This window comes from Aplidium turbinatum, chromosome 1, assembly GCF_918807975.1.
Source record: "Aplidium turbinatum chromosome 1, kaAplTurb1.1, whole genome shotgun sequence".
NCBI classification, from domain to species: domain Eukaryota; kingdom Metazoa; phylum Chordata; class Ascidiacea; order Aplousobranchia; family Polyclinidae; genus Aplidium; species Aplidium turbinatum.
Genome location: NC_137472.1, coordinates 63,406,634 through 63,420,595, shown reverse-complemented (window position 1 = coordinate 63,420,595; position 13,962 = coordinate 63,406,634). Strand labels below are relative to the sequence as shown.

At 35.9% G+C, this 13,962-nt stretch overlaps 1 protein-coding gene across 1 annotated transcript in view; it reads left to right on the top strand.

Annotated features, from left to right (window-relative positions):
* LOC145777808 (uncharacterized) overlaps nucleotides 1-11,162 on the top strand; it is a 182,799-nt gene extending 171,637 nt beyond the window's left edge. Inside the window, exons 9-13 of the mRNA XM_082589235.1 lie at nucleotides 91-186; nucleotides 766-834; nucleotides 9,421-9,686; nucleotides 9,913-10,095; nucleotides 10,726-11,162. Of these exons, the coding sequence (XP_082445361.1) occupies nucleotides 91-186; nucleotides 766-834; nucleotides 9,421-9,686; nucleotides 9,913-10,095; nucleotides 10,726-10,824 (713 nt within the window). The 3' untranslated portion in view covers nucleotides 10,825-11,162. The remainder of the gene's footprint in view (nucleotides 1-90; nucleotides 187-765; nucleotides 835-9,420; nucleotides 9,687-9,912; nucleotides 10,096-10,725) is intronic.
* The last annotated feature ends 2,800 nt before the right edge of the window (nucleotides 11,163-13,962 follow it).

The following is a 13,962-nucleotide window of genomic DNA, read 5'->3' as shown; positions in this document are numbered from 1 at the left end:
TAACTTTTACACAAAGATTTAAAAATCCTTTTTAAAAATCTGCTATCTAAACTTGAGGCGCATATTGCAAGCATGTTTGTACTTTTATAGGTTCTTTAAGGTCAACAACTATCCAGCCACCTTCAGAAGAATCCGATGTTTCAACACTCCAACCACCTTCCCAGCAAACCCGATTATCTTCACCTGGTAAAATGTATTTTACTTTGTACGTTAAATTAGGACTTTGACAACGCTATTTAAAGAAACTTTTAAACACAGGCTGCTTTAATTTTGCACTTTGAACTAGTTTAATTTTTTAGCAGAAGTATTCGTTTAATTGAGCTGAGTTGAAAAACCAGAGTGTTGTAGAAGAAACCGCATCCCTACAATTTTTTGTGTCTTATCTCGAAGACATGTTGGCAACGCAAATATCTGTAAGCTACGGCTCGTCAAAAGTTTACAACAAATTGCAAACTAAAAATTTTTAGTAGGCTAGAGAGATTATTTTTAGAGCTCTTAGTGATTTTTTATGAAGTTAATGTGCTGTTTGACACTGTAGTGTAGCCTATACAATAATATTTTTTTTTATCCTTGCACCCTGGTGGCAATCCTATAGCCTTTGATTGTATAGAAATAAAGTGATTGCACATACATCGACTATCTTCCCGCGACTAGTCTGGTTAGTGAAAGCATGAACTGTGGTAACGAATGCTTAGGCCACGAAAGAGACATCTACGAAGGTGACGATCAGCCATAATTTTCATGAGGGGTGTGTTTTTTTTTCAGGTGAAAAATTGCAAAAACGGAAAACGTTTCTTTCAGAGCTGTATAAAAATACTCGAATAGTTGCTGCTGGTAAGTAAATGTGTTTACCTAGTCAACACAGTTTTCTATGCTGAGGATGTTTTACCAATTTTGAGGTGACCTATACTGATCTAGCCTATATTTAGGCAACTGAAAACCAAGATTGCATCGTTGTTTTGTTGCATAGTTTTGTTTAGTTATATAGTTATAAAAGTGTTTAAATTTCAGGTTAAAAATAATCAAAAGATGAAAAATTGCCAAGTGAATCAAATCAGCCATGTTAGGAAACAAAGGCTCTAGCAGCAAATATTAGTGTAGATATAAGCACAGTAAGCATAAGAGCATAACAAGGAAGCTGCAGCTTACAAAATAAAGTGAAAAATCATGATCTCCAGTTCACATTTAAGCAACAGTACTCATTTCTTTCAGGCAGCAAGTACTTTTCAAGTAGAAATAACTCAAACAGATTTTCTACAAATGTCTAACTTACCACAAGTTATTAAATATTTGTCAACCATCTCACTAATAGTCAGTAGCGTTAACAAGGAGATCCAGATGGTACGTTCAGACCTTGCCGGAGATGATTTTATGGTCCTTGACCTTTTCAAAAAGCACGGAAACTTGAAAAACATCGAGCATTCTTTGGATATACCGATAGTGTGTTTTTGCTCTACGGCACGAGAATCTCATTGGTAGCCTACCAGTTCCAAATTATACAGTAGAACCGCTACCCAGAGTCAAAAGTGCATACCAAGATTCATTCTACTAGAAAAGCTTTGTAACATTTGACAAGTCATAATAATCATCTCTTCTGGCAGTGAGTCCTTCAGATCATCTAGATAACAGTGAAGCAATGTTTTAGCACTCTCTTCTGTTTTGCTAATTTCGGCTCCAATCCAGGTCTCGTTGGACATCAACCAAATTCAACTCGATACCTTTATTTTAAAACATATAACTGAACTTAAAAAGTGGCTGCCCCATGAATCGGAGAAGATTTGACTTCGATTTGCTTTTTTTCTTCTGTCCTCAGTGGTTCGGGTAAAATTTGAATCAAAGTTAAAAGTAATTAATTACACATTTTTACGTAGACTACAGTAATTGAGAGTAATTTTTGTTGTTGTGTGCAGTGGCGTTCGTAGCTATTTTTAATGAAACAGTTGAAATAATGCTTTACTGAAACAGCTTGAAATCCAGGGACTTGAATAAAATGAATCTCAGGATCAATATTTAAAAATAAATTATCTAGCTATGCTGTTAAAATGTCTCGATGCTGCTAACATGTCGCAGTTAACATGTCCCTACCCGTATAAGTTACTGTATTCAATTCAATTTTTATTTATCTTTGTTGGAACGCAAAAGAAACGAAACTTAGAAGCTTTATATAACCTATATTTTTATGAATAGCAACATTAAAATCATTCAATAGCCTCCATAACTACAGCTGATTGCCTTTTTGTTCAAGTGGAGTGATTTTGAAAGCAAATAAAGGAAGCGTTTTGTCAAACTGTCCTTTTCAATTTTTAAAGTTTCTTAGGAAACATTACTTCCTTTCACAAACTTAAAATAGAATATTCACGAGACAAAACTTTAAAAATGATTTAATCTGGTGTAGCTTCAATAAAAAATCCAAACAAACCATTTACCTGGCATTATAAGTCTAAGCGTAAAACGTATTGACCTGGAATAAATTGCGACCTTAACAAATTAGGTACCGTATCGTTGGAAAGCTTAACTCTTCTAGATTAAGATTTTCACTCTCCTCCAACCAGAGACCCTTGGCAAGAAAAGTTATGGCTGTTTTTTTAGCAGCACCTTGCGCCGCTAGTGTCGAAAGTGCAATTTTCCTTTTGCGCAAGTTTCTAGTCTAATTGTCAACTTTTTTCCCTACGTGTATAAGAAAGAGACAACTCACATTTGAAAAAATATTTTTTATTTTTAATTGACGTCACTCTGACCTCATCAAACTAAAATTGCTTACATTACTCCCAGCCCATTGATAATTGCAGATCCAATACATTTCAGTTCAGTTGTTTTTATTTCTGACCATCATATCAAAAACAATACACGTCAACATAGCAAAGGTCCACAAAAAGGTAGAAGCGACAAAACGCGAACGTTAAAACGTGCTTGTGACCGAAGTAAGTTATTTAGTTGAAAAAAAATTGGCGCGGTCGCAACACCTTCAGAAAAATTTAAGATATAAAGGGAAAATAAAAAAAAGAAAATGTTACAAACAAAAAAAACAAATAAACAACATATATTTAGGCTATAGCTTTATTAGCCCACATAGCTTTAGCTGATAGTGATATATTTAACATTTGTATGGACAGTTGCTATGAACATCGTGCGTTATCAAGAGTGCTGATGGTCGTGAGGAGAACACGTCTTGATGCGTTTAGCTCATAGCAAAGAGCAAGGCAGGCAAAGAAAACACCACAAAGAAATCCTACCACGGGTAAAGCCATTTCAAGCGCAACGCACCATGCCTTGCACGACTCACAAAATAGATAGGCTGTAACTTGACGACATGAAAACAAAGACAAACTAGCAAAAACAACATCATCATCCTGCGGAAATCCAATTATACCCAGAGAAGTTATGTCTTGAAGATAGCAAGCGTGCTTTGTAATAAAGTTGCGTTGATAAAGCGATAATTTTACATCCCAGTCAGTTAAACTCGTCACCTCCACACCGATCTAACGTCAGCAAACGTTGAATTAATGCAAAAATGGCAGGCATCGCTAGCTGGTATGCAGTAGTGGGATCTAAAAGATCGTTTTTAGACAGAACGGAGCTTCATATAATGATTCAAGGGGGCATTTTGACCCCAGGTCCGATTTAATGACGAAACTAAGCGCTGAAAGTGGCGAGAGTATATTATGGGCATTATACAAAAAGTGCGAAATTTTTAAAACTTTACTTCAATAATTATGCCTTCGAGGAAATGGTTGACAGTTGAGTGCCCAAGGCGTGGAACTATTGTTCTTGTCGACGGTGAAAATTCGACTCACACTGCTAATGGATATGCCATGTCTGAGGAGTGGGCTACAGCTCAACTATCCAGTGGAATCTTTCGGGTAACCCAAATTTCGGCAAAACACAAATATCCATCAGACAAGAAAAATTGGCAAATCGAGCTTGGGTCTGGGCAACCACCCTATGTATTAACGCAGAAGGCGCCTTCCTGCCATAGGAGAATAAAGATCGCCATGAACTATGTGGTACCGTACAATTGTTTTTATTTGATATTGTTTTATATTTTATTATCATAAGCAAACTTAAGAAAAAAATTTCATACGTTTCTAGGCTCATTTTCAGGTTCAGTCCAGCCTTTGCAGTAACGTTCCTATATCACTTAACTGGTGTGAACTTCTATGCTCGGTCGCTCATAAAATCAAAAGGGCAAAACGTTCCATTTTTTTATAAAATCATTTATTGAAACATGATCAAACTGTCGCAATCCTCAGGGCAGTCTTCTTGTACATAACTGAGATTGCAACAAGTTTCCCCACGACACTCTCCACATGCTGTTACGCACTTTAAGCAGGCCCGGATTAAGGTTTTGATGGACCTGGGGCTATGTGGTAATTTAAGGCCTATATTTCATTCCTCTCATTGTACCAATCACAATTAAAATAAAATAACAAAAATTATACCCGAATTACAGTATTTAATTATTAAACACAATCAAATGACATGTTTTCTGGATTTAGACAAAGCAAAGCTGTTAATAACATCATCGGTGTCTATTTTTTCCAAAATTTTGTTTTCAATGCAGAGTAGAGCTAAGGAATGCAACCTTTTCTGGCCCATGGATGAACGCAGTTGATTCTTTACTCTTTTAAGCACTGAAAATGAGCGCTCGCCTGAACAATTAGAAATCATTACACAAAGATACATACATTCTTAGTAGGCCTACTACAGATATGTTAGAAAATGCATGCATAAACTCGTTTTCATTGATGAATCTAAACATTTAAGTTTCTTTGCTGCATTCGCTGTTAAAATGGTGTTGTTTTAGAAGTTCAGAAAAATGAATCTTCTCTTCAGGCAGTGATTCTTCTAGTCTAGATCATCTGGATAATAGTGAAGCAATGTTTTAGCACTCTTTTCAATTTTACAGTTAGACATGGTGTTTAATTCCTCCAGAAACGAAAATCTTATTTGAAGACGATCGTAGCCTATGCTGCAATTCTGGATTTCATACACAAAATAATTTGGTCAATGATTGGCAAAATTAATATGAGTCTACTTTGAGACTACTCGATGGATCAAGTAATGTGTCTTCAGATCAACCTTCGCTATAGCCAAACATACTTTTCTTCCCTTCTTTCTTGAAATTTCTTCAATATAGCGATGACAGCCACTTAATACTCTACCCTTTTCTTCGAATTCTTGAAATTGGAATCTTATGTTTGAACAAAGTCATGTAGGCTAGACCCTGAAGTAAATTTTTTGCCTTATTCAAAGTAATTTTGCTATCCTGCAGCGCCCGACTAGTTTTATGAAATCGTTCCATTATGCACGACCATAACTTTAACTCATATAAAATAACGCTAGATCTCGCGCTCCCTCGGAAATTAGCTGACGCCCCAGTGGTTGAGAACCACTGGTTCACACAGTTAGCATTCGTTCTATGATTATCGTCCTTTATTCTTCCTGATTCTGATAATAAGCATGCCAGTTGCTCTTGGGCTGTAGCCCCGTCAGCCCCCGCCTTAATTCGGCCCTGACTTTAAGCCATGTTTTCTGCAGCTGCAAGACATTGTACCATATTGATTTTTTGTTCCTTCTTTGCATTTGCATCGTACAACGTTCAATAGCCATTCTGGTGCCGGATCTAAATTGGTCTTTATTGGCATAACTGCTCCTGCTGAGTCAGCTTTCCATCCCCACTGTGCGAGATCCAAGATTTCGGTGTCAAGATGCTTCTACTGACATACCTGAAACAACAGTTTTATATCAACTTAGATAAATCAAATCTTGCTGCCATAAAATTTTTGATTTGTAGTACACCACTTGATTATGCTAGTCATGTTATAACGCAAGTTGTTTTGCTATAACTTGCATTTTTTGCCTTACAGCAGTTTAATACTGTAGCGCAATTTGCTGTAATATTTTGAAGTTACCGACAATAAACAATTCTTGAAAAATATCTTCAAGTGCTATAATCTATAGGGCAAAGACGCTTTTTTACTAAATGATTACCGGTATTGTGTTGCAATACCATTAGGCTATGCACTATTATTTCACCTGCAAATGTACTCTGAAGGAATGAAAACGAATCGCAGCTTCGGTGTGTGGCAATCTTTCAGGATGAACAGTGGAAGCTGTTGCAACCATCTGCATGTACTTGACGTACCGTAGTTGGCCAAGTGAATCTGCAGGTTTTTCATTAAAGCTGGATAGATCAACAAAATATTTCATTATTATTGGTGAATCTCATTCAGACTGGTAGCCTACTCAGCAACATTTTCATTTATTTTTATTTAATTAACTGTCTCCCAATACAGTCCCAGTAACCAACGTTTTCAATAACAAATCTCTTCCAGCATCAGCTATTTTGCTCACGTGTAGAACCTAATCTACCAAATACATCAGCAGATTGTTTAAATTCTTCCTTCTTCAGGTAATTGAACATCTTTAGCTTTCCTAAGCAACAAGACAAATGAAATAATTAATCATTGTCACCAAATAATGTGTGCATACACTCCGTACATTGGCATTACAAATAGAAGTAAATACAATATTAGAATAATATTTAGTAAATTTGGTAATGACTTCCACCTGAGTTCTTGCATATCTTTTAAAAGCTGATCAGAAAATGGTAAAAATGTACTTTCAGACAAGCATGGTAAGCAGTTCAGGAATGAAGAGTGGGGAAAATCCAGAAAATACTGAAAGCAAGATAAAAATGTACTGCTACCACAGCTGAAAGCTGAAACCTCAATTGCTAAGGTAACAGGGATCAGTTGTCAGTAGATGTTACAGAAAATATATTTCGCACTTATTCAGTGCATCGTCAGTTCTGATAAAAAACATAATTTCACTGATAAATTGTTTTTTATCAGAACTGACGATGCACTGAATAAGTGCGAAATATATTTTCTGTAACATCTACTGACAACTGATCCCTGTTATCTTAGCAATTGAGGTTTTAGCTTTCTAGATATGGAACAGGGATCGTTTCAGAATAAGACTAGGTCAGAAAGCGAAGCAGACTCCGACGCAGCTCAGCATCAGCCAAGAGCATTTAGCTACCACAGCTGATTAATTATATTGGTACCTTGTTGATATATTGCAGAAGTTGTATCACATCCACTCCAAGCATGAGCAAACAGCAAGTAATTTGAAACAACTTAGAAATTATTATTTCATAAAAACCTTTGTAAAGCTGTGAAGAGAGAAAAGTAACCTCAGACCTGGGAAAAAAAAATGGCCACACAGCACATTTGCTCTTTCAAACTTAATCTATATCTGAATATGATATAGTCTTTTCAGGTGGTCTCAGAAGTAACAAGAACCATAGTTCATAAGCCTACTGGTAGGCTGGCCTCCTTATTTAACTGATAGAGTGTGCAATTACCAGAATACGCATTATTGCATGGATATCACTAGAAGCTACCAAGTCTCAATAAACACCCTTCATTTGTCAATTTGTGCACCAGTGCACTGGTAGCCTATAACAGTGGCCTACTACTACTACGGTACCATATTGCATTCATTGGTACAAATACTTCACACCTGCATGCAATGCCATTTAAAATCCAAGATGTTAAATGAAAGAGAACTCAGCTAAAAGAACAACAGAAAACTCAAAAATTTAATATGAGCTAGACGATTAGACATTCTGCATGTAAAGAATATTTAGACCTGTTTCCTTTAACTTTCATCATAGCCTAGCATACACTGTTATAGGCCTAGTGCACCTGTGTATCCCCTGCTGCCCGGTACCGTGCCTAACGTGTTGACTTCTGTTGCAAACCAAATTAAATGAATAACCTGACATAACTTACCGATAATGATGTTCTTGTAAACAGTTCCCAAAACAAATTAAACTAGGCTATATGCTTGCCTGGTAGGCTACTCAGTTCTGTGATATTTAGGCTAGTAGGCTACTGCAGAGTGCTAGATCAAGAATCTTTGCTGTCCCAAACCTACTCAATACTACTACTGTCTAGTTACTTACAAACATCATGGCTAATAAATAAGCTGGTGAGTGGTCACCGGAGCAACTTCGACTGCCAGAAATTTACACGGCTTGCTGGCCGTTAGCCTAATCATTCTGCTACAAAGTACGTACAATTTCAACCATGTTTCTGCTGAAAGCATAGCTATCTGCGCCACTACCGGCGCAAGGTGCTGCTTAAAAAACGGCCATAATTTTTTTTTGCCAAGGGTCCCCTGGTTGGAGGAGAGTGATAATCTTAATCTAGAGGAATTAAGCTTTCCAACGATACCAAATTTGTTGAGGTCGCAATTTATTCCAGGCGGCCCTATATTTTCGCATTTTACGCTTAGACTAACATTCATCTTAAATTTTTGTTGATTACTATTTTTTCTGGGAAACACTACAGTACGCAGAAAACTCCCGCGCAAAGCTGCAGACGACCATTTGTGTTGGTTAGAAGAGTTGCCGGAACAGAATTCAAACAATTTTTCCCGAAGCTTAAATTTGCATTTTTTGGAGTATGTCTGTATTCTTTGAAAATTACAAGCTGATCGTATATTTTATTTTAATTTTAATAACTGTGAAATTAGTACTTTATGTGTTTTTTCCCAAATGGTTTAGATTTTTTATCTTTATTCTATTGTTTGTTGCGTCAACTACTTTTTAAATAAAAACTTATTTGGCAACTCTGCACAAAAACTCCCGCGCAAATCAGCAGGCGACAGTCATTTTGTTTTTGGTCGTTGAAGAAGAAGCAGGAAAGAAATGGTTAGTGTCAGCTTTCAATTCAGTCATCATTTCGCCCAGTTTCACAAGAGAGGTGTTTTAAAGTTTGTTTCTGTCCTTGTCTTCTAAGTTTGGAACAAAAAGCATCAGCTTGGATGAAGTTTCAGCAAGAAATGACTGATTGGGAAATTTTCTTGATCAAGTTGTAAAGTTTCTTCGAAGATATGTCGAAAAAGAAATCAAAGTTTATTTCAATTTGCAAGCTTAGGTTAGTTTCATGTTTTAGCAAAAGTTTAGTTTCTAACTGCAAAGCTAGCCTAAGACTGCTCAGGTTATTTTTCAAATTGTGATTTTGACTTGAACCTAAAAGTTTTGTTTAAAGGCTGTGGCTATTTTTCCCATGTAAGTGTTGCCAGATAAGCAATTCTGCCTTAATTTGAGAAACTTCAAAAACCTTGAAAACAGAAACTTGTGAGTTGGAAAACTTTGAAATCTCGGACACAGAAAACTTTACAAATCTCAACGCCACGAAACAATGATTTTTGGTTCAAAATAATTGTTTGTATTTTTATTTTTTAGTTTATATTTTGTTTATGAGATAAATAAATTAATGTTTTATTCTTAAGTAAACAACTTTGATTCAATGTTTGATTATTTTATGGTTAGAACTAAACTGTGGTTTTAGATGACAACCTGGTTAGCCGAGCTAATATTGATTGATATTATTCCTGCATTGTTAGATCACAATGATGAACGCTCCATCATCGCCATCAGCAGAATCCTGAGGGAAGGCAACGACGAGGAAGTGACCGTGGCCGCAGGAAGTCATTTTGATGGAGGGAGGATACGGATGGAATCCTCCGACACTCAGAATGACTTCCACGCGGTGACGTCATTCCTCAAATCAATGCCAGGGCGGATTGGAATGCTTAATCTGGGCAAATGCGAAATGAATTCCAACCAATTCCGTCCTTGGAAGGAAGCGATCAAATCGATGCCTGGATCCGTAAGTCATGTTTAACTTTTATAACCAACGTTTAATTACATTGATCCATGGTTGCATTAAAATCAGTTGTTACATTGATTCAACGTTACTTTACGTTGTTTTATCGTCCGAGTCCAAATCAGTTTCCAATTTTAATTATTTAAGTTTTGTTAAACTTTCACAAATAAACAAAACGTCGCAAACAACAACATTATTTAATTGTTGCATCATAATTATTTGTGTTTAGATTGTTGAGATGAGTCTCGGAGACAACTTCCTATCCATCCATGACGTCATCGAGGTAATGAGCAAAGTTGAGGAGAGGGTTGGGATGTTGCGTTGCATCGATGATGGTGATGGGGAGGGGAGAGTTGCGAACATGATGGAACGATCCATGTTGAAGGAAGCTCTGGATCGGTCGGACAATAAGGTGAAAGTTACGTTGTATCAACGTTATCTAACATAACATGTAGAGTACATTACGTTGTATCAACGTTATCTAACAGAACATGTAGAGTACATTACGTTGTATCAACGTTATCTAACATAACATGTAGAGTACATTACGTTGTATCAACGTTATCTAACAGAACATGTAGAGTACATTACGTTGTATCAACGTTATCTAACATAACATGTAGAGTACATTACGTTGTATCAACGTTATCTAACGTAACATGTAGAGTACATTACGTTGTATCAACGTTATCTAACATAACATGTAGAGTACATTACGTTGTATCAACATTATCTTACATAACATGTAGAGTACATTACGTTGTATCAACGTTATCTAACATAACATCTACCAAACTCTAACCTCGAATTGTTGATAATATTTTGCTTCTGGTAATTGTAGCCTAGCTAGCCTATGGTAGCCTACAATCACCAAGGTTTGTTATTCTATCGTTGATTCTACGTCAATAAACATCAACGTGAAGTATTTGCATCAACATTACATTGATTCAACGACGTTCCATCAATACACAGTTGGAAGGATCCAAAGTATTCCAAGTTGTGGAAACTTCTTTAATTTAATTATTCGCTTCGTCTTTTACAGAAGTTGGAGATCGAGATTGGCGTCTTCAGGCCGAGATCTTCAATAACTTCTTCTAACTATCTTCAATGTTCAATAATGAAAATGACAATTCGAAAATGACAATGTTCGAACTTCAACCTATTTTCATCACCCACAAGGATCGAGATGATTGAAAGATTTTGTTGTTTATTTATTTGATGTTGTTTTATGTTAAATTAATGTTATCCGTTCTTTGTTTATTACATGATGACGACGAAGTATCAACGATAGACGACGTTGTATCAACGTAAACTTCAACGTTGCGATAATGAAATTGTTGTCAGGAAAGTTTTGGGGGGTCACCTCTCTTCAACGACATCTAGTGTTGCTAATTATTAATTTTATTTAAAAATTTCAATAAAAATTTTCAATCAATTTATTAGTTTGCAGTGTTGCCAAATGATTCAATTGTAAGGTGTTGCCAGATTAGATTTTTTCAAAATTTAATAAAGGTTTGAAGTCAGGAATCTGTCTTGTGGAGATGAGCTTTGATTGCAAGTAAGGTCAAATCAGTTTGTTAACATGTCGATAGAATAAATAATTTTAAAGTAAGTGTTGAGTTAGTGAGTTAACTTTAAAGTAAATAAGTTTAGAGTGATGCCAGATTAAGTTGTTTTTTCTAATCCAAATATATGCAGTTTATACTGAAGGAAAAAATGTTTAATTGTAATTTATGTAACGAAACACATAACGCAAGATTGTTGAACTAATAATATTTATATAGCGCCACATCCACAGTCAAACTATGCTCCTGGGCGCTGTACATGACAATGGTAATAATTAATATGGTACTTTCAGTCAAAATGTTCATTGAAATAGAACGTTTTCAAGCTAGCTTTGAACTATAGGCTACTTATGGGCTAAATACCCATTGTCGGGCATCTTTAGTGCTGCAGGATATTTTTAAACAAAAGTAGTGTTTATTATATTCGAAGTCGATTCAAAATAATAAGAAATCAACAATATTGCAACCTGCTAAAAATTTTCCTCAGTCACGAAGCAAAACTCACTGATCTGGCAACACCAGAGAATTATTAGGCATTTTCTGAAATCGGCAGACATTTTAAGGATTCACTGTAATTTCATCACATGGTAATTACATTGTCATCGCAAGACACCACATCGTCAGTAATTTAATCGTCAACGTCCACCCATTGTTTTTAAAGTGAAAAGGCGGATGATAAAGTAAATGATACCCATTAAAGTTCAAAGTTGTTGTAATGAGCAAATTAAAATGAAGTAACCATATTAAAAATATCTGAGACAGTTCTTTTTAATCAAAACGACATGTTATGTGCAATTCTGGAGTTACGGGAACTTGGACTGCTACATTTCTAGCATTTCGTATATTCCTTTTTAAGCACTGAGGTGCTGGTAGCTTGCCTGCAACTGCTTGGGATACTCCGACGTACGCATTTGTTGCAATGCAATGTGTTCCTTCTTGAGTTGTCATTGCTTTTTCTTTAGTTGAGTTTAGGGTTACCATATTTGAAAAAGCAAAATTCCGGACAGTGCATGACTATTTTCATGAGACCATATATATACGTTACGGTACCAAAATGCTAAAGCTGCAAACGTTGTACGATACTCATGCTAAAGCGCCAGCCACCGAAATGAAAAGTATTGTCTTCTGACACGAGCAGAATCTCACACCAGGCAGGGTAAGCACTCTCTAAATATAGCTACGGACTGTCACTGAAAAAAATCTCAACTTCAGAGTGGAAAATAATAATGAGAATTAGGTTGTGCCGAAAAAGGAAGAACAGCAATTACATGCTTAAAACAAATTAAAGACACGCTTGTAAGTCAAATCACTACAAATTTACTCTTCTGACCATGCATATTTTTCTGAAGATCTAATTCTCTTCAATAGGGCCTTGTGTGATTTCAAAAATGAGAAAAATTCACTATAGCACATATCTTTGAAATTATAGATATAGAAAAACTGTACAATCCCTTAAAATTTCTGAGTGGCATGTGATGTTCGTAAACTGATTGAAACATTTGCACCATTTCTTATGCGTTGGCAATTTAAGTTTAAATTTTAGTGTTGTAGCCCAGTTTAAAGTTATGGATAAATTTTTAAAACGAAAAGAAGATTGTAATGATTCGGAATGTGAAGCCCAGCAGCATGTTTTGTCGAAAAAGAAGAAGAGGATATATAGCATTACTTAGCTAGAATAGCTTACGAAGACACAAGAAGGAGTATATTAAGCTTGGCTATATTGAATGTCCTTCTGATGTTACTAAACCTCACAAATAACTCCGAGAATTGATGACTTATATGCAATAAGAAGCAATCCCATCCGTCCCATTGATGTTGTCAGTTTTTTTTAAATAACAAAAAATTCGGTTTTATTCATTTTTACCTTTATATTAGGGGTCCGCAAATAAACAGATTCACAAATATAAGTGGTCCGTGGCCCAAAAAAGTTTGGGAAACCCTGCTCTATGGTATTGGCATTTAGCAACTGTTTCTTCATGTGTTTGAATGGGCTCATCTTCAAATCCTTCTTGAGAACTGTTAACATGGTTCCATAGGCCACGTTTGCTTCCTTTGCCATTTTTTGAATTGGATCTCTTGTAGCGTTACTTATTGATGACCCTGTAGTTGTTAGCAGTAGTCAGTGTTGGGCGAGATAACTCATTTTTCAGTTAAGCGATAACGATAATCGATAAACGTAAAATGCCTAAAGCGATAACGATATAAACGATAAATCAAAAAAAGTTAAGCGATAAACGATAAATTATCGCCGATAATGTCCGATAACGATTTTTTTTTCTTGATTAGCACTGCCCAATCCCATGCAGCACGAACTTTTTTCATCAACATGACGAAAAATCGAACATAATAGCCTATACTGTAGTGTAAAGGGACAAAACTTTTTGTAAGTTATGCATAAATAGAATCGCAACAGCGGCAGTAGGTATCGAATCTTCAACCTCTTGATCCAGAATCAAACCACTGAGGTAACCGCCGTGCTTATAATTATACCTTCAGATACCAGTTGGATGCTTTTACCAATTGAGTTACACTGCCGCTTACGTGCAGTAGGCAAAATAATTAAATCAAATGAAAATACCATAAAAAGTTCCAAACTTTGTATTTTGCTTTCTGCTTAAAAGGCTGTTTACAGAAAAGTCAGCAATAATTGAAAAAATTCCCACAAACGCAAAATGCTTGAAAATTTATCAGTAATCTTAAGCGTTATTGGTACC